General features: G+C 37.5%; 1 protein-coding gene across 6 annotated transcripts in view; it reads right to left on the bottom strand.

Annotated features, from left to right (window-relative positions):
* Positions 1-23,715, bottom strand: part of actn4 (actinin, alpha 4) — a 99,701-nt gene that overhangs the window by 32,768 nt on the left and 43,218 nt on the right. For all 6 annotated transcript variants that reach the window (XM_059330829.1, XM_059330827.1, XM_059330825.1 and 3 more), the window contains exons 2-5: positions 11,450-11,564; positions 9,411-9,530; positions 4,287-4,373; positions 2,340-2,427 (exon numbers count right to left, since the gene is read on the bottom strand). In XM_059330829.1, coding sequence (XP_059186812.1) covers positions 2,340-2,427; positions 4,287-4,373; positions 9,411-9,530; positions 11,450-11,564 — 410 coding nt within the window. The remainder of the gene's footprint in view (positions 1-2,339; positions 2,428-4,286; positions 4,374-9,410; positions 9,531-11,449; positions 11,565-23,715) is intronic.

Here is a 23,715-nt window from a genome sequence, read left to right as displayed (position 1 = left end):
GGGGCGACCTTTATACACAATTATAAGTTAATTAGACAGCACTGTGCTTTCATTCAGCATTTAACAGTATTAGCTGATGCTGTATCTATCAATACATACAAACAAAACCCCAAAAGTATCGACTCATAAACCACTATGTGAGATAATGCTGCTCCAAGATAACTGAGGTGTGTTTCACCCGCTGAGCCTTTCCAGGGCGTTTTCCTCCTGTTGCTTTTTACTCACTGTGACCTTGTTTTTCACTATATAATCTAGAAATCCTGCAGCTCTATGGTAACAGCACCATCATGGCTACAAGTAGGATGAACTACAAAATATCTGTTGTGCAGAATAACACAGTTATAATGCAATAAAAAAGGAAAAATCACAAGGGGAATTTCTTGGCTCTCACCATGTTCAGAGCCATGTGCAGCCAATCAATATGCTCTGGATTCGGTGTACAGCCACTCTAATGATACAATAGTGATTTTGATTTAAAGATTGTTATTTTAAGCTTTTATTTGTTTTTTTGTTTCGTGATGGAGGCGTTTGTCATACATTAGTTGTTAAAAGGACTGCCCAGAATGTGAAAATCCAAAGATAATTCATGTTTTTACAGTTTGTTTCTTCGTCCTTTTGGTGATTTGTTTAAAGAAAATATGTTTTACTTGTGAACCGTGTGCAGGTTTTGGGGTTATGAGGGTTTATTGGTTTATTGGACACAATATGAGCTCTGGTATCATGAAAGTTTCTTGCAGATAACAGATGATCATTAACACTGTTTTATCAGGGTTTTATTGGAGACTTACTGTCCCATGAGAACCAAAAAGATCTTTAAAAAATGTTGAAACTTAAAGATCAAGAACTGGATGCCAAATATCTATTCTTTTCAGAGAATGATTTGGTCTTTAAATGTGTTAAATTCAAATTCAAAATCACTTTATTTATCCCCGCGGATAAATTCAGTTAGTCTGGTAGAATCTCTGTTAGAATGAGACAGCCTGATGGCTGTAGGAGAGAAGGATCTTTTGTATCTCTTCGTCCTGCAACAGAGAGAGAGGAGCCGTCCACTGCTGTTTTTTTGGTCCATAAAGGTTTTGTGTAGCAGATGATCTGGGTATTTCAGGATGGACTAGAACATGTTGACAGGTCATCTCTCCACCACCTCCTCCAGTGTGTCCAACCTGGCTCCAACCACAGAACCAGCTCTTTAGACCAGTCTGTCCAACCGCCTTCATCTCTGTGTGTGATGCTGCCTCCCCAGCAGACTGCAGCATAAAACAACACACTACCACCACAGACTGATAAAACATCTGCAGCATCTTACTACAGATGTCCAGAGATCTGAGCTTCAAGAAGAAAAAGAGGCGGCTCTGCCCCTTTTTGTAGAGAGCATCTGTGTTTAGGGACCAGTCCAACTTATTATCCAGGTATACACCTAGATACTTAGAACTTGGCACCACCTCCATGTCCACCCCACAGGTATTCACTGGCTGAAGGGGGGCTTGAACCTGCAGAAATCTCTGATCATTTCCTTAGTTTTTGTGACTCCAGTCTTTATTTTTTTGTATTTATTTTATTTTATTTTATTTTATTTTATTTTATTCTTTTATTTTATTTATTTCTTTTTATTATTACTATTATTATTATTATTATTATTATTATACTTTTTTTAATTATTATTGTTTATTTTTTTGAATGAATATTATTATTATTGTTATTGTCATTTTTATTTATCTATTTATTTTTAGCCCGAGAGTGTCTGGACCACGCGGGTGGGGGGTATGTCTGATGTCTGGTATTAGTAGGATCTCTCTTGTTACCGTTTTGTCTGTAGTTTAGACCTGTATTGTGATGTATATTTTGAATCCTACTATTTTGTCTTGAATGGGATGTTTGATGTTTGAATATGAAAATCAATAAAAACACTTTGATTATTATCATTTGTGACTCCAGTCACTGAAGGCTTTTATCCCTATATTCTGATTCCTGTCCATTCCTGATACACGAGTACTTCTGGATGTGGCAGGACTCAGAGTTGTATTTAAAGTCTGCTGTGTACAGTGTGAACAGGCACAAAAGGCGGGAGATGGATCCCTCCTCTGTCTCTCCCGGAGGTTTTTTCTTCTTTTTCCCCTGTTAAAATGTTCTTTTGAGGAGACCATGTCCAGTCTGTGAAGCCCTTTGAGGCAAATCTGTGATTTGTGATTTTGGGCTATATAAATAAAATTGATTTGACAAAACTATTGACTGTTGGCAGCTTTCATTCAAGAACACTAATGACCCTTAAAGAAGCAAGATCAGTCATTACTTTGTAATGTGAGAGTGTATGTGTGTGTGTGTGTGTGTGTGTGTGTTACCTAATGTGGAAGTTCTGCACATTGACATTCTTGTAGGGAGCGGTCTTCCTCTGGCACCACAAGAGAAGACCCTCCTTGGCAGAGGTCTCTGCAGAGAGGACAAGAAGGAGGAGGAGAAAAGAGGAGCAGTAGCAGGAGGAGGAGGAGGAGAAGAAGAAGAAGAAAAGGAGGTGTGCATTAGTACACAGTGCAGAAATGTCTGAATCTTGTTTTAGCTCCAGCAGAGAGAAAAATGCTAAATATAAACTGCTTCAGTCCTGAAAGTATGAGGATGTTTTTGTTTACTGCGTGAGCCTGAACAAACATCAGAAACCATCAGGCGCTAATATGGAGAAGAAATATGAGTCAACAGTCCTCACAGTGGCCCACACCCACCAGAGTTAATGCAGCACAGACGGTTTTAATTAGCCACCGCAGAGTGATTACAGCTCGTACTGAGGACTGATGCTCAACATCATCAAGAGACTGAACGCAGCGCTTTTTATATCACTGCATTTTATATCATGTTAAAATGAATCTCTTTGTTTTTGGACTGACAAAACAAATGTTTAACCCTTAATAGGGCACTCATTGAAATACTTGCATATTCCAAATTTCAACCCAAGAGAATATTGGAGGATATTACATACTGCCAGAATGTGTAAAAAAAAACAAACATACGGACCAGGGGGAAGGGGGTAATATTTAGAGAACAAAATTTACCGGATTTAAGTGGCAAATCTGCAAGAAAAAGATGTGCAGATTTATGAGATTTAAAGTGGTGAATTTTTTTTTTTTTTTTCACTTTTTTTCTTGTAAATCTGCTACTTTTTCGCGCAGATTTGCCACTTTAAATCTCTTAAATCTGCAACTTTTTTTCTTGTAGATTTGTCACTTTAATTTAGTAAATTTGCAACTTTTTTCTCGAAATATTACCTCCCGTAAGTCATTGAAGAATAACATGACTGTTTTTTTGCAGATCTTTTTTCTAAATTTTTCATTTTTACATGTCAATAAAGTTAATATTATCATATTATTATCATACTGATTGGTCAGATGTCATGGTATCACGGTCTGTATCGTAGCCTGATCTTTGCTGATCAGCTGGAAGAAATCCATGTGGTTCTACGACCAAACAGAGAGACATGGGGACCATTTTGATATCCACTGAAGTTACCAAATACGGTTCTTCGCCCGATAAAGGGTTAAAGACGGACTATTTTTCATGCAGACCAGAGGTTCCCCTTAGTTTGTGAAAGACTTAGTGGATCATATTGGGTGCCAGATATGGGGTCTCCCCTAAAAAAAATTAAAGTTTTCCAAATTAAAAATATACATGTGTATGTGCAAATATTTTGAAAAAGCCAGAGCAGATAATAAAAAAAAAGGATCTGTTTTTTTTAATGTTTATTTACTTGTTTAATAAGCTGAAAAAGTGGCTATAAAAAGTCTCACAAATAGCCGGTCGAGTCCTAAACAACGAGTGATGTTTACAAAAGTTTTCAACGCAAAGCAGGAAAAATAATTGAACAAAATGATCTAATAATTAGTAAATAATATTAAATTCCACTTTCATTGGATTAAATATTTCAACAAATCTCGGTCCTGATCATAACTACCAAATATAAATTAAATCCCAGAATGTTAACCCTTTAAAAGCCACTTTGTTTGCACAATGCTTCTGTTTATTATGGAGAAAAAATATACAAAAATTGAATAATTAATATAATAATCAATTAATTTTCAGTTTAAGAAATACTGCACATTAATTTGTTTATTTTTTAAATAATATTTTTTATTGGAAATCAGCATTCATACGCATCAATACAAGACATAAGTCATTCCACAGCTGTTTTCCACATTGTTGTTGAACTGTTTTGTCTTGACTGTATTCTATCAGTGCGCAACCCTGTGTGTGTGTCTGTGTGTGTGTGTGTGTGTGTGTGTATGCACAGGAAGCTGCCGTACCTTCTACAGAGATGTCCTGGATGGCGAAGCGGAGGATGATGGTCCAGATCATTCCCAGGGTCATCTTGGCGTTTCCATCCACGATTTCTGCAGGAAAAAAAAAGTCTCAATCAGCACATTGTACCAAATCTAGTGTTGACCATAAACCCTGTCCATCACTGCTGTTTTTACAACCTTACATCTGCTCTTACATTTAATAACGCCAACACACCCACACACACTGCACTTAACGTCCCACAGCCTCCAGTTTTCCTGTCAAGTGAGATGCTTTAACAATGACTCCTTTCAGAGAATTAATTCAACCTTGTAAGATGTAAAATACAGTAAACTGTGAACACGTATTGCTATTTAACACATTCATGTTGTGTGTGTGCAGCGACAACAGTGTTTAGTGTAAAGAAATCATCTGAATGACATGAACTCATTTATTGAGCAGTGAAAATATTTACACAGAAACTGTCGGATGTCTATATCTCAGTGTTCCCACCACGAGCTGCAGATATGTGGCAGGTTAATGAACACACACACACACAGACACACAAAGACACACACACACACACACACACACACACACAGAGAGAACAGGACAGGAAGTCATGTAAGGCTCACATTCCACTCATAGTTCAAACCTGCGTTCATACTTTCACCTGCTTCATCTTTATCACTCAATCTCTCTGTCACATCACTTTCACTCTATCAACACTCTGTATGTTTAGTAATGTCTGTGATAATGTACAGGAAGTATGTTGTTATTGTGAAAACAACCCTAAAAACAGGAATTAAATCAACCTGAAGTGGTTCTTCCACCTTGTTACATGTCTACTTATTAAAGAAATCAAGTGTGACACAAAATATTGATTTTAAAGTTATTTTGTTGATTTAAAAATGAACTTTTAACAACTAACCCCCGTAAATATCCTGCAAATATATGTACATAATCAAGAATAAATTGTTATACTGCTATTTTGCCTTTTCCTGCTTGTATTTGTCTTTTACATTTCTTCTTAGAAACATTTTATCCTAATCATAGTAACTAATGATGGTAAATCAATAAATCACACCAGGGATTGAATAGGAGTGCAATTGCATGTTTCCTGCATAGAAATTAGTTTCCAACTCTATCCATTTAAAACATAACTGCTAATGTCCAAAACAGGGTTTTCTCGCCGAGAAAACGACATTTTGTCCAAAACTAATGAAGGTAAATCAAAAAATCACACCAGGGGTTGAATAGGAGTGCAATTGCATGTTTTCTGCATAAAAATGAGTTTCCCACTATATCTCCTCAAAAGTTATAATTGCTTATGTCAAAAACAACGTTTTCGTACCGAAAAAAGAAAATTTTGTCCTAATCATGGAAACTAATGATGGTAAATCAATAAATCACACCAGGGATTGAATAGGAGTGCAAGTGCATGTTTCCTGCATAAAAATGAGTTTTTATATGTGCATGTAGAGAAGCTATCCACAGTTTCATTGTGGCAGAGTATAATGGCAATACAAAAATTTCTGATTCTGACAAAATATTGGTTTTTAAATTATTTAAATTAGATTTTTATTCCTTCAGTTTTTATAAACTGGACAGCAGCCAGGGCAACGCTCCTCCTTAGTCTGTTGACATTTCCTTTTCAAATAATGTCTGTTTACTCAGTGTTTTCTTCTGAACTGTTTGCTTTCCAGAATGTTCCACTGTGTTTTCTAACAGAAAGTAAGGATGCAAAGTAAAAAAAACTATTTTTGTTAGGCGATGTATTGTCCCGGAAATTACTGCAATAAACAATATAACTGTAATTTCAAGACTGATGTATGTATGCCGCTGATATAACGATAATATAACAGAATTATAATGCAAGTACACCCTTTTCAAAGAGCAATAGACTTTTAATACTTCAGAATATTCACACATGAATGTGAAAAGTATTAAAATACCCTCAATAAATAAAAGAACAGAATAAATGATGTTTCTATTTCTGTTCATTGGGCTTAAAACATGCTCCCAGGTCTTATAATAAATGTGTATAACCTGCTGTTTGTCAAACATCATGTTGCTGACATTATTAGAAAACAGCTGATATCGAGGTCAGGCACTATAATCCTGCTTGTGTCCATATATCATACGATAAGTGATATTGTTATTATCGTGAAAGGCCGAGCCAAAACTGTATAAATTGTATTTAGTCTATTTTTAATTGATGTTTACACGAAGTACTGTTATCAAAAAAAGTTTTGAGCATTTTTGTTTTTATTGTTAATTTTAAATATCTTTTAAATTGTAGTAATATTATTATTATTAATATATCTTTTAAATTGTAGTAATATTTTACTGAAAGGTGAGAGGACGATGTCAGTGGCAGTATGTTACTGTGAACCCTGCTGCCATCTTACTGACGTCCAAACTAGAGGTCGACCGATATATCGGCCGGCCGGCCAATATATCAGGCCGATATTTGCGTGCTTTCATCGATCAATTATCCCATTTCACTGAGCCAACAGCAGCCAAGGCTCGGTGCAACATCTCCATTCTCTGGTGAGCTGCTGCTGATACCAGAAAAAAGAAAAACTCATCAAATATGTGGATCATCTGAGGCGCCACCACCTCCAGGCCTAGAACAACATACACGTTGTTTACTATCCAACTGTTAATATGTTTTGTTTGTTTCGTTAATAAATGTTTCTTGTTTTGTTTAAATTGAGACTTGTGTAACATTTGTTATCATTGTGTCATTTTTATCATGTAAATGGAGGGAGAAAAGGCAATATCGGCTTCAAGAATCGGCCCCAAAAAAATCGGCAGCACATATCTGTGATCGGTTAAAAATGATGTTAAAATAATCTGTATAGGCATTAAAAACCCTCTATCGGTCGACCACTAGTCCAAACTACCAGGAGAGAAGATGCTGCTGGAGCTTCTCACACTGTCACTCTGGAAGGTGAGTTGTAAATGCAGAGCGGAGTGATAACTCCACTTCAACACCTGCACAGTTAATGATGATATCCACATAAATGTTAATAATCACTCCAGTCTTGAGCATGCTTCATTCTGCTAAATGTCGCTGCAGAACTACAGCGTTTGGCGAGAGAAGGACAATTTCTATTTTTGTTGCCATGTGTTTATTTTAAAACCTTGCTCAGTATATGTAGTCACTGTTATAACTCTGTTCTGCTGGATTCACTTCTACTCATGCTGGAGAATCTGTGTGTCACATTTTAAATATTTACTGCGAAACTTATCGCACTACATTTTCCTAAGTTATAATAAAAGCTGAACTCTTTTTGTTCTGTGACTCAGCAGTTTGTCTACTGTGTGTCCTCTAACTGTACTCGAACTGATCACAGAGAGGCTGAAGACTGAAGTCCCTGAAGGTCACACGGAGGCCTGAGGACCAGAATGTTTCTGTAGGACGGCGTCCTCTCTCATCTCCACTCCAACATCCCTTAGTGGGTCTGCATTTTTCTCTCTGCTGGTTTCCAGTAGATGACCTTTAAAGGGAGCCAGAAAGTGTGTGTGTGTGTGGGCGCTTGTGCAGTATTTTGGCCAACTTTGAGTTCAATGATCATCAGTTAGCAGTGTCATGTGGCAGGAATGTCACGTTTGTCCTGATAAAGTAGGAGAAAGGTCATAGACAGCTGGTACACACACACACACACACACACACACACACACACACACACACACACACACACACACACACACACACACACACACACACACACACACACACACACACACACACACACACACACACACACACACACACACACACACACACACACACACACACACACACACACACACACACACACACACACACACACACACACACACACACACACACACACACACACACACACACACACACACACACACACACCAGTGTGATCTAACTGCCATGCACCTCAGTCCTCATTCAGCAGGACAGAGGAAGGTGTTCACTGCTGTCTCAGCTTCTGTCTGATGTGCAAATTGAATCAAGCACTTTAGAAAAAGTTGAAGTTCTGTTAAACCTGAAATATGTAACATAAAAGAGCATCAACATCAAATACTCAAAAAGTTTGGACATTTAGGTGAGCTATAACCTAAAGGTAGTTATGGTCTATAATATATATTGTGTGTCACATATATTGTCATGGCGCCAAAGCCGTCTGTTACATGCAGCTGTGTATAGGCGAGGACTTTTTTGTGTTTTTAGTTGCCTTGTTTATTACTTTCTATTACACTAAAAGCTGCAACCATAATGTGTTTTTTGAGTTTCATCCTCTACCACTATTAAAAGTTTTAGCAATATGTCCGCGGACATGAGAAAATAAGAACCGGACATCGGTGTAAAGGATTAATAAAGGATCTATCTATCCATCCATCCATCTTTAAATAAAATCACATCTGCACATGTACAGACATTATTCTAAATACAAACTAAAGAAGTTGGAACAAACAAAAGAAGTTGGAACACTATGAAAAAAGGTAGTTTTTATATAGTTTGTACACATTTCCAAGATACAAAAGTTTCCCAGTTTGAGCATTAGATTGTAGAACATATTCCAGAAGAATTGAGACTTAATTTCAATAATTTGCTAATCCTTTGTGACATATATTCAGTGTCCAAACTGATACTCAGTATTTTTATTTACATGTTACACAGCGTTCCAAATAGTTTGAAATCCGAGCTGTAAGTCACAAAAGATTTGCAAATCATTGCAATCTTTGTTTTTCCAAAATGTTCCAATTTTTTGTGGGTGGGGTGGGGGGGTGGGGTGTTGTTCCACAGCTCACTAAAATATACCAAATATATCCCAGTGGACCCTGTGTGGTTAAAGCAGAGCTGCTCTGCTGTGCTGAATATTAAATTGCTCTGCTAAATGCACTATATTTGAGCAAATTATTACTTTAGCCTCATTATGGAAAAGATAAAAAAACAAAAAGTAGACAGCAGCAGATATTAAGAGACATCTCCATCAGACGTGCCTGCTCTGGTTCTGTTCAGGGATCCATGTCAGAGGTCATTTAACAAGAATGGAAACTTTTTGTCAAGAGCTCAGATGTTTTTTTAGGGACTGGAGTGGATGAATGAGTTGTAGTTTCCACTGTCAGGTCTGTTTGTATGTGCGTGCATGAGTGGCTCGTACCCTCTGCTCCGATAGAGACCAGTTTGACTCCTTTGCTGGCGATGAAGTCCAGGGCTTTGTTAACGTTGTTGATCTTGTGGACCCTCATCTTGCCTCGCTCGGGCTTAGGTAACCGCTCGCCTGCAGGAAAACACACACAAACGCACGCAAACACAGGAACAAACAGAACGTGAGTGAGTGTTTCCACAGGCTCAGCAGAACTCAGTCAGGACAGTTACAGTTACAGGAGGATGTCACAGTCGCTTACACTGCAAAAAAAGAAATGTTGGGTGAACTCAAAATTTCAAGGCAACAAACTTCGATAAAATTTTAAGTTGGACAATTAAACTAAATACTTTTAAAAGTTAATTTTAAAAGTTTTGTTTTTGAGTTTGCTTAACTCTGAATTTCTCTGGCACGACTGTAACGCCGCTATGAAATGTCAGCTAATGTTGTGACCACAATTTTGAGTTAGCATTGATACGCTAATGGCTACTCTTGTAGCTGTAACAAGCAGTGCCGCTAGCATCAGTTAGCCGCTAGCATTAGCTAGCCGCTAGCATCAGTTAGCCGCTAGCTTTCGCTAATGACCGAATTTCACAACAAAGAAATAAGAGTTAGCAGAACTATTGTCCCTTGTTTTGAACCCCAACTTAAAGATATCAGTAACAACAACTCACAAACTTGTTTTTGAGCAGACAACTGGCTTCCTTTGTTGTGCTAACTTACATTATTGGCCTAAATGTCAGTAATTTATGTTTTACCAAATTTAATCACTGTTTTAGGCCAAAAAATACAAGTTGGCTTTTTTGCAGTGCACAAGTTTATATGGTCAGTTACTATAACAACAGGAACAGATTCCTGCCACAACAGGTTTCAGAAACAGCATTCTGTTTCATAAAGATGCTCTTGTTTTTCTTGTTCACAGTTTCCTTTTCAGTTGTCCAATTTATTTTAATTATTTATTCAAATGTAAACATATGTATTTATATATATATATCACACTTTTTTTAAACACATTTAACACATTTCAGTAGGTTGTGGTGCCTCATATTGGATCCAATTTATTTGTTTTATCTATAAATTATTTATTTGAATTTATACATACATTTTTTATTTTACAAATTTCAGTAGGTTTTCATGCTGCACTCTAATATATTGAGTCCAATTTATTATATATATAATAATTTATTTTGATTATTTGTATATTATTTTATTAAAATTTAAACATATTTCTATATCACTTTTTTTAAACTCATTTAAGAAGGTTGTGGCACTGGACTCTAACATACTGGATACAAAAATAATAATAATAATAATAATACATATTCAATATATAATAAGAATAAATTGGACAAAAATAGGATAGAAAAAAAAATAAAAAAAATATATATATATATATATATTTATTTTTTTCTATCCATCTATTTTTGTCCAATTTATTCTTATTATATATTGATTATTATTTTGATCTAATTGATTTTAATTATATAATTAGATGTATACATTTAAAAAAAAACACATTTATTTACCATATTTTTTTCTTACATTTAGATTTTTTATTTGTTTTCCATCTGAAAAGAAGAAAGTCCACGCTGAATTTTTTTAATTTAAAGTTAAACAAATAAACTATGTTTTAAAATTTGGTAGCGTCCTGCAGATTCTAATTCCACTTTTCCATAACATACTGATGAATACGATTTTTCGCCCTAATCCTGCTCCGACCTGCAGCAGATCTGTCACACTGTGACAGATCTGCTGCAGGGTGTTTCCTCTGATCCGCACTGAGGTTTGGAATCTGGGAGCGACCACGCCCTGCAGCAGACAGAGATGTTGTGCATCTTTAACATCTGAAAATATTTTTCACTGATTGACAGCTTTGAAAATGAGACCACTGCACTACTGAGTGACTCTGTGTGTGTGTGTGTGTGTGTGTGTAGTGGGCTGGACGGCTCTCCCTGCGGCTTTTGTGTGAAACATCAGATATCATTACAGTTAAATTAAAACCTTCCTACTGAGGCTAATGCTCCTGCAGTGGTGAGGGCGTGCGGGTGACTTACCTGAGATGACCTCCAGCAGCAGCATGAGTTTGAGTCCATCCCTGAAGTCCTCCTCGATGTTGTCGATCTGCGTGCCGGACTTCCGCAGGTGGGAGTTACACCACGCCGTGAACGTCTGCACAGAACACACAAACAGGAGACAAATGGTGATTATTCAGAGTCTGGGCTGTAATGTTTTTCCACCTTTTGTGACAAACTTTGAATCGAGAATAAAAGAAAATGAAATTCAATAGCCAGGAAGGGAGGTCTTTGATCAGACAGGAAGCAGCAGGAAAGGAGAAAGATGTTATAACACAATACCTATAGATATGAACTAAGAAATGAGTGAGCCAGTGAGCTCAAAGAACTATTTAAACTACGTTACTGATCAAATGTGTCGCTGACAGATAGACAAAAGGTCTGAAATCATTCCCACTATAATAGAGCTGCAACAATTATTCGATTAATCGAACAATAATCGATTATTGATTAAATTCTCTGATTTCAGCTTCTTCAATGTGAATATTTCTGGTTTCTTTGTTCCTTTATGACAATAAACTGAATATCTCTTTGGTTTGTGGACAAAACAAGAGATTTGAGGATCATCTTGTGGTTTTGGGAAACACTGATTGATATTTTTCAACATTTTATTGACCAAACAACTAATCGATAATGAAATTAATCGTTAGTTGCAGCTCTAATTTCCATATATGTCACTTTATACTTCTACTCCACAACATTTTAGAGGCAAATATTGTAATTTGTACTTCACTACATTTAGCTGAGAGCTTAACATTCTTTTCAGATCGAGATTTAACATAAAAACATTTACACGTTTATAAACCACAAAGAAGTAGAGCTGCAACAATTATTCAATTAATCAAACAATAATCGATTATTAAATCAATCGTCAACTATTTTGATAATCGAATAATTGGTTTGAGCAGTATATTTTAAAGACAAAAGTCCAAATTCTCTGATTTCAGCTTCTTCAATGTGAATATTTCTGGTTTCTTTGTTCCTTTATGACAATAAACTGAATATCTCTTTGGTTTGTGGACAAAACAAGAGATTTGATGATGTCATCTTGAAACACTGATTGATACTTTTCAACATTTTATTGACCAAACAACTAATCGATTAATCGTTCAAATAATCGACAGATTAATCCAATCCAATCCCCTTTACTTATAGAGCACAATTTTAGCAAACACAAGGTTTCCAAAGTGCTGCACAAACAATAAATACATAACACAATACAAAGAGATGTAGTAAACAATAGAACAGTAAGATGCAATAAGATAAAATCAATTAAAAATGGGATAAAAATAAATAAAATAAAATGTAAAATGTACTGCCCGCACAAAATAAAATATGCATGAATACAATAAAAACAAAAAATCATAAAATCAACATAAAATCAACACTCTACGTGGTGTTAAAAGCCAACGAGAAGAGGCTCAATAATGAAAATAATTGTTAGTTGCAGCCCTACACTATAAGAAAAGAATAGGAGCCTCCAGTGACAACCAAATCTTGAAGAACAGGTCCCATATGTTAAAGAAACACTGCAAACCATTCAAACAGATCCCCTCTTCGATCAGAAAGGCAGACAGGACTCAAACTGAACATCTGTGATAGCTTGTAATTAAATATCAGGATGGTGTACCAAATCACAAACACAGACATCTGGGAAAAGACACACACACACCAGCACAAATCACACACTTCAATAGCGGGTTGGAATCCGTGTTTTTGTGCTTCTGGTTAGCCAACATTCTTCACAAATGTGTTTTGAATCATTTTATTGTGAAGGAGTCCGTGGAGCTGAGGTGGGCACGGGACTGTGGAGAGCTCTGTCACGCCACGCTCCACAAATCTCAGTTATGGCTCGTCATCAATCAGCGTGTACAAACACTGTTTTCTGACTTGTTACAGAATTTAGAGGAACGCCTAAAAAAGTGACCAAAATACATGCTTTTAATGTTTTATCCTGCACACTGTCAGTGAAGCTGCTGTCACTAAGAGATTTAAATAGTGAAATAATTATAGTTGACAGTTTTCAGATTGAATACAGAGATACATGTTCAGATTTCAATTACGGCTGGGCGATATATCGATATATATTTAAATGTGACCATAGACCATATCACATATATCAACATAGTTAAAAAAATTATTTCTGCATATATAAATGCTGCCCTTACTAGGGTTTGCCATATATAGTTCTATTGTAATGTTCGTTTTTCTTTTCTCATATAAATATATTTATTTCAGAAAAAGATTGGCCTATATTATTTCATAGGCTGTTTTTATTTACGATGTTTTTTATTTAAATGTGCACTTTATGGATCATTGATTTTTTTTTTTTTTTTTTAAAAGGCTATTTCAGGCTTTTTTTTATTAGATATTAGATTTTTTTTTTTTTTAATGTGCGCTTTATGGACTTTTGATTTTTTTTTTTTTTTAAAAAGGTACTCCTGCTATACAGTATTTATGTTCACTTAAATAAACGGTTTCAATAAAACTACTTGTGACATGTCATATTTGGCTTTGACTGAACATTTGCTCGCACTTTGCGATAAAAATATCAGGATATATATCGTATATCGATATTCAGCCTAAATATAACGGGATATGACTTTTGGTCCATAACGCCCAGCCCTAGTTTCAATGAACGTACACATGCATTGCAGCTGAAATGTCTTATTTATGAAGGCAAAAGGCAAAAGGAAGCATAAGAAGGTGAAGGAAGGAAAGTGTTTCCAGCAGGAAAACACTCCTTCAGAATAAGAGTTGGACTAAAGCAACTCACAATACGATACCATGCCCACAAGATGCATGCCAATAATCTACCATACGTAATGATAGCGTTGCAACTGAAGAACAATAAAACACCATAAAAAGGCAAAAAGCACCGAAACAATGTACAACAAAGTGTAGAAAGTCTGAGCTCAGTGTCTCTTTAACACAAACACTCACTGCAACCACCAACCCTGCTGGAAAATAAAATAAAGAAAAATATTTCTTGGGCTGCACCGAATAGTTCAAAGTTGTAACTTTTGAACTTCACAGTGTTATTTGGGGTGATTTATGCATGTTTTTTGTCATTTTATTTTGCTGATTTAAGTGTCATTGTGAAGCTTCTTTTGAAAAACCTCAAAAGAAAACTCTTACAGCCCTAAATAAAACAGACAGTAGCACACAACAATGTTAATGTTAAATACTGCAGTGATAAAAAAAAAAAAAAAGATACATTTAGTAGTTTCAGTTTCTTACATGAGAATGGTTCCTCAGCTGTATAATTTATTAAATATGTTTGACTTCTGGGAAAAAAAATAAAAAAAGAGAACTTCTCAACATTTCCTGATATTCCACAGGCTAAAATAATTTTTATGCAGTTCTTTGATTCACTGCAGACCAAGCTTATTATAGTTAATGAAAACTAACAAAATCACAAAATGACAAAAACGAGAATTGAAAAAACATTTTCGTTAACTGAAATAAAAATAAAAATGAGTTTAAAAAAAAAAAAGTAAAGTAAAAAAATCTTTAACTGTATTTTGTGGTTACAAAACTAACTAAAACTATAGTGAAAATGTCCTTCGTTTTCGTCTTTGTCAACTTTTTTCATACGTAAACCTTTTTGGTTGATATGAAATCTATTTCATCTATCTGGTTTTATGACTTGAAATTGAGTGAGAATAAAACCAATTGACCCTCACAGCCCCTATGTTCCTGCGTCTCTCCTGCACTGTGTGTTTAAAAACATTATGACAGGGTGCTGCTCGCTGCCCTGCCCCGCTCCCCACCGGCCACCAGCACAAAGCACCCATTCAGCCTGCTGGATAATAGCACCCTTCAGCCCCCTTTACTCTCCCTCAGCCCACTCTCTCTCTCTCTGTGTGTGACCCTCCCCCAGACCGCCCGATACCAACACACACACACACACACACATATACACACACTCACACATATAAACACACACACACACACACATATAAACACACACACACACATATATACAGACACACGCACACACACACACATATACACACACATATACATATATATATATATATATACGTGTGTGTGTGTGTGTGTATATCTGTGAGACTTGACCAGGACACAGTGAGGGGGGGGGGGGTGATACATTTCACACAAAAACAAAACGACAGACAAAGTTAGGACAGAGGAGGGAGGGGGCAGAAAGATAATGCCTCCTCTACCCCCCCACCCACACACACACACACACACACACATAACAACAATGCAGCAGGAAGTGGCACTGCATGGACAGGAAGTTCCAGCTCAGTTTAGCACAGAGAACACAATCAGTGTGAAGCAGCACCCGTCACTGTCACTGATTTTAACTCTGATCTCTGCACACCACTACACTGTAAAACCCAATTTTGCTTTTTTGTTATTATAACAAAATTTTCCTTTTCAATACAACAAGATTTGTGCAAAAAGTCATTTTAACCTAAAATATTGACTCAAAAAGCAAGATTCATTTGAGGTAACTCCTTTGCCTTTGTTGTCTTGACATAAAATTATTTTGCAGCATTGACACTCAAATATTTAAGTTGAAACAACAAGTGGGTTTTACAGTGTAACTGCAAACAACCTCCAGTTGATGACCTTTATAAAACATAAACATTATATTTGATATTTATACTAAATAAAATAAATCTGCCTTTTCAAGAGTCAAGTTCACACACTTTTCCGGCACCCAAAGCCTTACATTGACAAATGTTTATTGTAGCAGCCATTTGGCTTGTTTTCATCATGATTATTTAATTATTTCTAGAGTAAGAGATCCACAGAAGACTTATCTAGCCATTAGCTGAACTTCACTCTTCTGGTTGAGACACGAAGAAACAAGAAATGTGAATCAAATTCAAGCATATTAATAACCTATTAAAATGACTAAAATGTAAATTTTTAAGACCTGGTATGATGCCTTTATTCAAGTAGTATGTTCCACGTCTGATGTCTCAGAGGCTTCAAGGTTTGTTAAAGAGAAGGTGTGGTTCAGGCATCTGGACCTCTGTCCAGACCTGTGGCCAATTTATGATGAATTATTTTATTTTCTAGTGCTCCCAGCTGCAAACCACAGACACAGCTAATCTAGTTAACACGGTGAAAACGTCACTCAGTTGAACCGACCAAATCGATTGTTTACTCTTACACAATTTTTCCCCCAACCCACTATAGTTATCTACTCCATTATCCCCATTACAGTGACTAAAACCTGCTTACAAACTGTTTTTTTTTTTTCATCTGAGCCCTGACAATCACTTTTTAACACAAAGTAACGCCCTTGAGCTAGTGTCGAGAATGAGATTTAATAAGTTATTTGTGTTGATTTGTTGTATTTTTGATTGATTCATTAGCAGCGAGGAACCCTGAGGGTTTGTGCATGTTGGGAAGCTTTGGTTTGTAAAGTTTGGGAGCATGAAGTGGATCAGTGTGGGGCTCTGTCCCAACAGGAGCGCTGCCACTGGGAGTGGTGACAAGGAGAATAAAAGAGGAGCAGCAACAGGTTGAGACCTGCAGAGAGCCTGGGAACTTGATGTTCTGTAAAACACGACGTGCTGCACATTATACAGCCTTCATCTCCTCACTCTGAGGTCAGAGGTCACGTCCTGCTGGCTATCTGTGTCCAGCACCCTTCAGCTGGCCGTTATCAGAGATCTGTAGATCAGTCTGTGACAACCAGGAAGGACAAAAACTTTTCAGTTGGCTTTTTGTACGGAGGGGAACTGCAGCACGTCTCTGGCTGCTTTCTGTCACTCAGGGACAACGAGGTGTGGTGCTGCTGCGTGTTTCAGACATGCACACACACACACGCAGCTCAGAGAGGAGCTGAGTGGACAAAAGAAAATATTCTGGTATTCAAGATTTCTTCGTAAGAAAGAAACAGTCTTAAAGTGAATGCCAACAGTTTAACACTCTGGACTCGTTCGAAATCATGACAAAAAGGTCAAAATGAGAAGAAAAAAGTCGAAGGCAAGAGAAAAAATTCAAAATAACAAGAAAATAATGAAATAACAAGAAAAAAGTTGAAGTCACAAGAAAAGTCAAAATGAGGAAAAAAAACTTGAAGCCACTAAGAAAAAGTCAAACAAGAAAGAAGTCGAAGTCACGAGAAAAAAGTCAAAATGAGAAGAAGGAAGTCGAAGTCACGAGAATAAGAAAAAAAAGTCGAAATCACAAAAAAAAAAAAAAGTTAAAATAATGAGAAAGAAGTCGAAGTCACAAGAAAAAAGTCAAAATGAGAAGAAAAACCTGAGTCCAGGTTCAGGACCTTTACTTCTCTTGTACTAAACATGTTGGCAGATTGTTGATGGAAGTCTTCACTGCTTTAACTTTGGCCTCATTTAAAATGCTAATTCAATTTCATAATGTGCATGTGTGAACTGCATGCACCCTGCTGTAGTTCCTCCTGTTTGTTGAGACAGATACCACCCAGATGCACCACAGGAAGTCAACTTTTCAAATTTTTCAATGCCTCCCTCAGAGTGTCACACACATTGGCACTCATTTATCAAAGGAGCGTAGAAACGATCGTATATTTCATATTTTTTTATTTATCGATCGTATCTCTCCAATCACAGCGCGAGAATGATCGACTGTTGATAAATGTGGAGGCTCGAAACAAGCGTCATTTAAATACTACGCCCTAATATATATAATATATATATAATATATACCTGATTCAGATGGCTCACCTCAAGACTTTACGACACTGAAGGGCGCAATACGGCCAAAAAGAGGATTTTTTCCCCCTAAAGTCAGCTTTACTAGCAAAGTGCACCGTTACAAATAACAACAGGAGGAAACAGACATTTAACAGAAATACGCAGCGACGGAGGTTTATTAAATAAAAGTATTTATAGATATAAACTCAAACAAGTTTAGTGAATATTTTACATTTGGAGCACATCTTTTTGGTTGAAGGAGGTAAACAATGTTTTAAAGTAAGTTTTAATTAAAAAGAAGAGGAATTTCTCAGAGTCAGAAAGTGAAACGCTGACGTCCAACAGCTGCAACACAACAAACTGGTTTTGTTTGGCAGCAAAAAAAGTGAAAAGGAAGGAAATCAGTGGTGCTGTCAGCAGAGTAGCAGTGGAGCATTCAACTCCTGGTGAGGTTGGAATATTTCATTACACATCGTGATATATAAAGCCTAATGATCTATATAATATCCAAATATTGTTATTTACTAAGAATTATGTCCCAGTCAGAGGAGAGTATAGCCAGCAGCTATAACCACGTGATTTATAACTTTATTTATAATAATAATTATCTGTGCAATACGTACTTTCCACAGCAATCATGTGCAATAATTCAATGTCACACTGTGGTTGCAAAGATCCACAGTTGTACATATCTTTATTTACTTGATTTACTTGCATTTGTATTTTATTTTGTTGTATATTTAGTGCTTCAAAGCAATTTTCCCCCAAGGATCAATAAAGTATTTCTGATTCTGATTTTCTGTAGATCTACTTTCAACATTTACTTGCTGAATTGTGAACTGACCCTAATTCCTGGAGTGAGCGAGCAGGATGAGTGCCCGTGCAGCCTGTTAAAGCCGCTGTGTGTTGGCTACACACACCAGATGAGATGAGAGGATTTCTGAACCTGAGCTGAGGACACAAATAACAAGCTGAAGGATGTGTGGGACTGAGCAAAGCTGGGTCCGTGTGTTGAGAAGGTTTACATTTTAGGCCCGGTGCTCTTATCCTCTAGTATCTGTTGCATAACTGTTGTAGAACATCCTCTCTGTCATTAACGCTGATCTGATCTCACTGGCTAAGGTCACTGTGTTACCTCAACATGTCATCTTTTAATGTGGACTAAAGCCGCTTTTGGTGATTTTTGCAGCTCATGAAGCTTAAATATTGAAAAAACTTTGAACTTTAATAGCAGGAAACCCTGGAATGGGATTAACTGTAAACTGTGAGTAAAGTGGACTGTGTCGAACACCTCTGTGTGTGTGTGTGTGTGTGTGTGTGTGCGTGCGCCAAAAGCCAAAAGTTTGTGTCACAGGATGACTGGACGTTTGATGTTGATGAGTCACACCATCAGTCAGTGACCCTCAAGTCCAAATGAAATGTAAGTCGAGACCTTTTATTTTTTGTTGCGTTACATTACATGTTTTTATTCTAGCAAGAAATGTTTTAAAAATAAAATTAAATCAAGTGATCACAGTTGCATCATTTCCCACATATGGTTTTGGGCTATATATATATATATATATATATATATATATAGTGTAAAAAAAACAAAAAAAAACAACTATCATTTACGGTAAAATATCAGCAGCTGTGGTTGCCAGAACTTCACCATAAAAATTACAGTGAGCGTATGTAAATGTAAATATCAGCAAAAACTGTAATTTATACTAAATAATCCCATTACTTTTAGGATAATTGTGTCATCATGGTATTTCTCTATTAAATTTACATGAACATTTTATATTTTTACAGCCAAACAGTGTGTTTTCTACGGTTTTTGACAGTAGAATTCAAAGTTTTATACTTTATTAAGTATCTACCACGGTGATATACAATGTTTAATTTTACAACCTATTTCTGATGCAATTTGATGGTGTTTTACTGTAATTTCTACAAACATTTTTAAAGTTTATATATATATATATATATATATATATATATATATATATATAATTTTTTTATTTTACTTTATTATTATTATTATTATTTTTTTTTAAATGTGTCAAAAGTAATATGCACCAAGCATGGTAAATGAGACGCGATCTGTGTTTCAAAACAGTCAAATCTAAAATTTACATTGGGGGTTAAAATTAAGCCACAAAAACGGGTCATTTAGGTGTCACAGTTTTCTAATCTGTCAAAGTGAAGCACAGCCTGCAGAAGTTCTCGTCATCATTTCTAAAAAATTACAGAAAATATTGGGCTAACGCGACCCCTGGTTCAGACATCTTTGTTGTTTGTGTCCTGGAGGAACTGCGAGTGTGTCTGGAAGTGGTTAAGTTGTCAAACACGTCTCCGTCCATGGCAGATATACAACTGTGTCCTCACTGTGTTAGTGCTGCAGCAGAGTGGAAAACAGAGGCAGCCAGAGGGGTCTACTGAGGTCAGCTGTTTGATCACTTAGACACACACACACACACACACACACACCCAACAGTCTTTGAAACTCTGATCTCCAACTGTGCCACCAGGGTCAAAGGTCAAGGTTCAGATGGCGATCCTTCATTTCAAAGAGATGTAAAATGCAAACACACACGACAAAAATGTGCATGACACACACACTGAAAGTTATGACTGAGGGCAGAAAATGGGAGTAAAGATGGACAACACACACACACACACACACACACACACACACACACACACACACACACCACTCCTCAGATAGGAATGTGCTTAAATGACACAAGAATTGACACACACACACACACACACACACACACCTCTTCACTCACTTTAACTCCATTTCAGACATGCATACCAATTATTGCCACACCCATGCATGTGCAATGTTTGACGACACATGCGACTAATGGTATGTATCTCACACACACACGGAATGAGCCAGGTTGAACACAATGTTATTGCTCAAGTTCCTTCAATTCTCTGCATAACGTCAGTAGTGTGTGTGCTCTCGATTCACACACCCTTTTTAACACAGATGAGCTCACTGTGACAGCGACTCTTCACACTGACGGTCTCTTGTTTCTATCTAACTGTAAACTATTTGATACGTTATGACATGATGGAGCTGCTAACAAAGACACAAGACAAAGTCTTCCATCATTTCCTTGCAAACTGATAATTATCACCTTTAGAGAGCGAGTGTGTGAGTGTGTGTGTGTGTGTGTGTGTGTGTGAGAAGCAGCAGTGTGAGTCTGTTACACTGTGTTGCTGCATCTGTCTATCAGATTGGTCGCATTGAACTTTCAGGGTGTAAATCTGGCGTGCTGTGAGAGCGTGCACTCGTTTCTATTTTCTTCCACTACTATCAGTGAAACTGGCTTTGCTGTTGATTATATAACTTCATTTCCAGCTACAAAAGCGTCAATGTTCATTGTCTGATATACTATTTATGCTGCTCGCTCAGCCCAATTAGTCATATTCTTCTTCTTCTTCTTTTAGTTTAGCAGTCGGCATCTTCTCGCTCGATATGTCACACGTTTAGCTTCTCCTCTGCCTACATTACAACACAAGAATATGTAATAAATGTAGTGTATTTGCCATGTTGGCTTAGTGAAGTGGAAGTGTGGTTCTGCACCAACTCAAACAAAAATTGCTGCTGCTGTTAGCCAGCCCCGAGTAGCCATAGTGAAGCTAACATAGCTCCTGTAAGCTCCAGGGATCCAGGGAGGCTCATGAGAGAGAAACTAAAATTCACTCATCACTCCAGCTGATAAACAAGCCTCAGTTGGCTCTAAACGCAGAGTATGGTGCAGACTGTAGACATATTTTACAAAACGTTAGTTAACGTTGAATATCGGTGTATCAGTCACCAGTGGTCCCAGCCTTGCGTGAAGCCTGGGCGTGGCACGCCTCACTGTCAGAAGGGAAAGCAAATGTATAAATGGCAAGTCGCTGCAGCAAAGAGCAGACTTGTGCTGCTAGTTAAAGCAGTTATATGGGGACCTGCTGGCAGGAGGGACAACCTCAAGGAACTTGGACAGAGCCATACTACACTGGACTGGCTGTACCAGACTGAGCTGGGCCAAAACCATGCTGGCCTGGCCCTGTGAATAAAGCCCAACAACTAGTCTGGTCTGGCCTGACACAAGGCCTCCTATTCTTAGAGGCACGGCAATTAAAAAAGGGCTGTGGCGTGCGACACAGCAGCTCTGCTAACTATTGTCACACACTCTGCTGCTTCAAACGCTCCACAACACAGGTTGGTCTATGTGCCTCCACATGCAGAACTCAGATTTAACACGCATACATACACAGTACCTGCAGGTCACACAGGAACAGGAACACTTTTGTCTCAACTGCACTCTATTAAGTCAAGCAAACCACAAGACAAACACTATCTTCAAACAGTCAGATTCCTCAAAACTCATTTCAGAAGTAAATATCATGACAACTGCTTTTTACAGCCACGCTGAGCTGGAACATAAATCCAGACCAACAATTAAAATGCGCACACACACACACACACACACACACACGTCTTTGTGTAGTTGTGAGGACCACCATTTCCCCTAGCCCAACACACACATTTCAGGGTTTACCATCTCTGTTAGGACCTTCCCTGAAATTCATACAGATGATTAATTAAGGCCTTTAGAGGCTATCCTAGCATTTTCTTTGTGAGGACTGGAAAAAATGTCCTCACAACTACAAATGTCCTCACAATGTTGGTATTCTGCCATGGGTTGGTCCTCACAACTATATGAAGACAAACACACACATACACATATATACATGTCTTTAATAGTTGTGAGGACCACCACTTCCCCTAGCCCAACACACACATTTCAGGGTTTACCATCTCTGTTAGGACCTTCCCTGAAATTCATACAGATGATTAATTAAGGCCTTTAGAGGCTATCCTAGCATTTTCTTTGTGAGGACTGGAAAAAATGTCCTCACAACTACAAATGTCCTCACAATGTTGGTATTCTGCCATGGGTTGGTCCTCACAACTATATGAAGACAAACACACACACACACACACACACACACACACACACACACACACACACACACACACACACACACACACACACACACACACACACACACACACACACACACACACACACACACACACACAGAAAAAGAAGGAGAAAAATAGCTGCACACTGGATTCCTGTGCACTCTGGTTGCATGCAGCCTGGTTCATGCAGCAGCGGTGTAACTGGATCTGCAGCCTGCTACTGTAGAGCTGCTGCTGCACCGCTGCAGGAACATGACACCGGGTGGCCGGGGGCCGCGGCGGGACCTGCTGAGGGTTCACGGAGCACCGGTGCATGTGTGAGACTACTGAGGGGCTGAGGTGGTGGAGGAGGAGGAGGAGGAGGAGGAAGCAGCCTGCAGCCGTGTGATTCATCAAAGGTTATCTTCGACTCTGACTTGCAACGATTATGAAAACAAGATAATGGAGATTAAATTATTATTGTGTCGCAATGATGCTCTGCTTTTGTCTTGGGTTATAAATCCATCAGACCGTGTTCCTCTGCAGCAGTGCACTCTCACCTGTTCTGACTGAGTTATTTATTGGAATATATTAAATATAGTATGTCAAAATGTTGAATGTGTGTTTTA

This window comes from Centropristis striata, chromosome 4 (genome assembly GCF_030273125.1).
Source record: "Centropristis striata isolate RG_2023a ecotype Rhode Island chromosome 4, C.striata_1.0, whole genome shotgun sequence".
NCBI classification, from domain to species: Eukaryota; Metazoa; Chordata; class Actinopteri; order Perciformes; family Serranidae; genus Centropristis; species Centropristis striata.
This window is presented reverse-complemented; position numbering and strand designations above follow the sequence as displayed.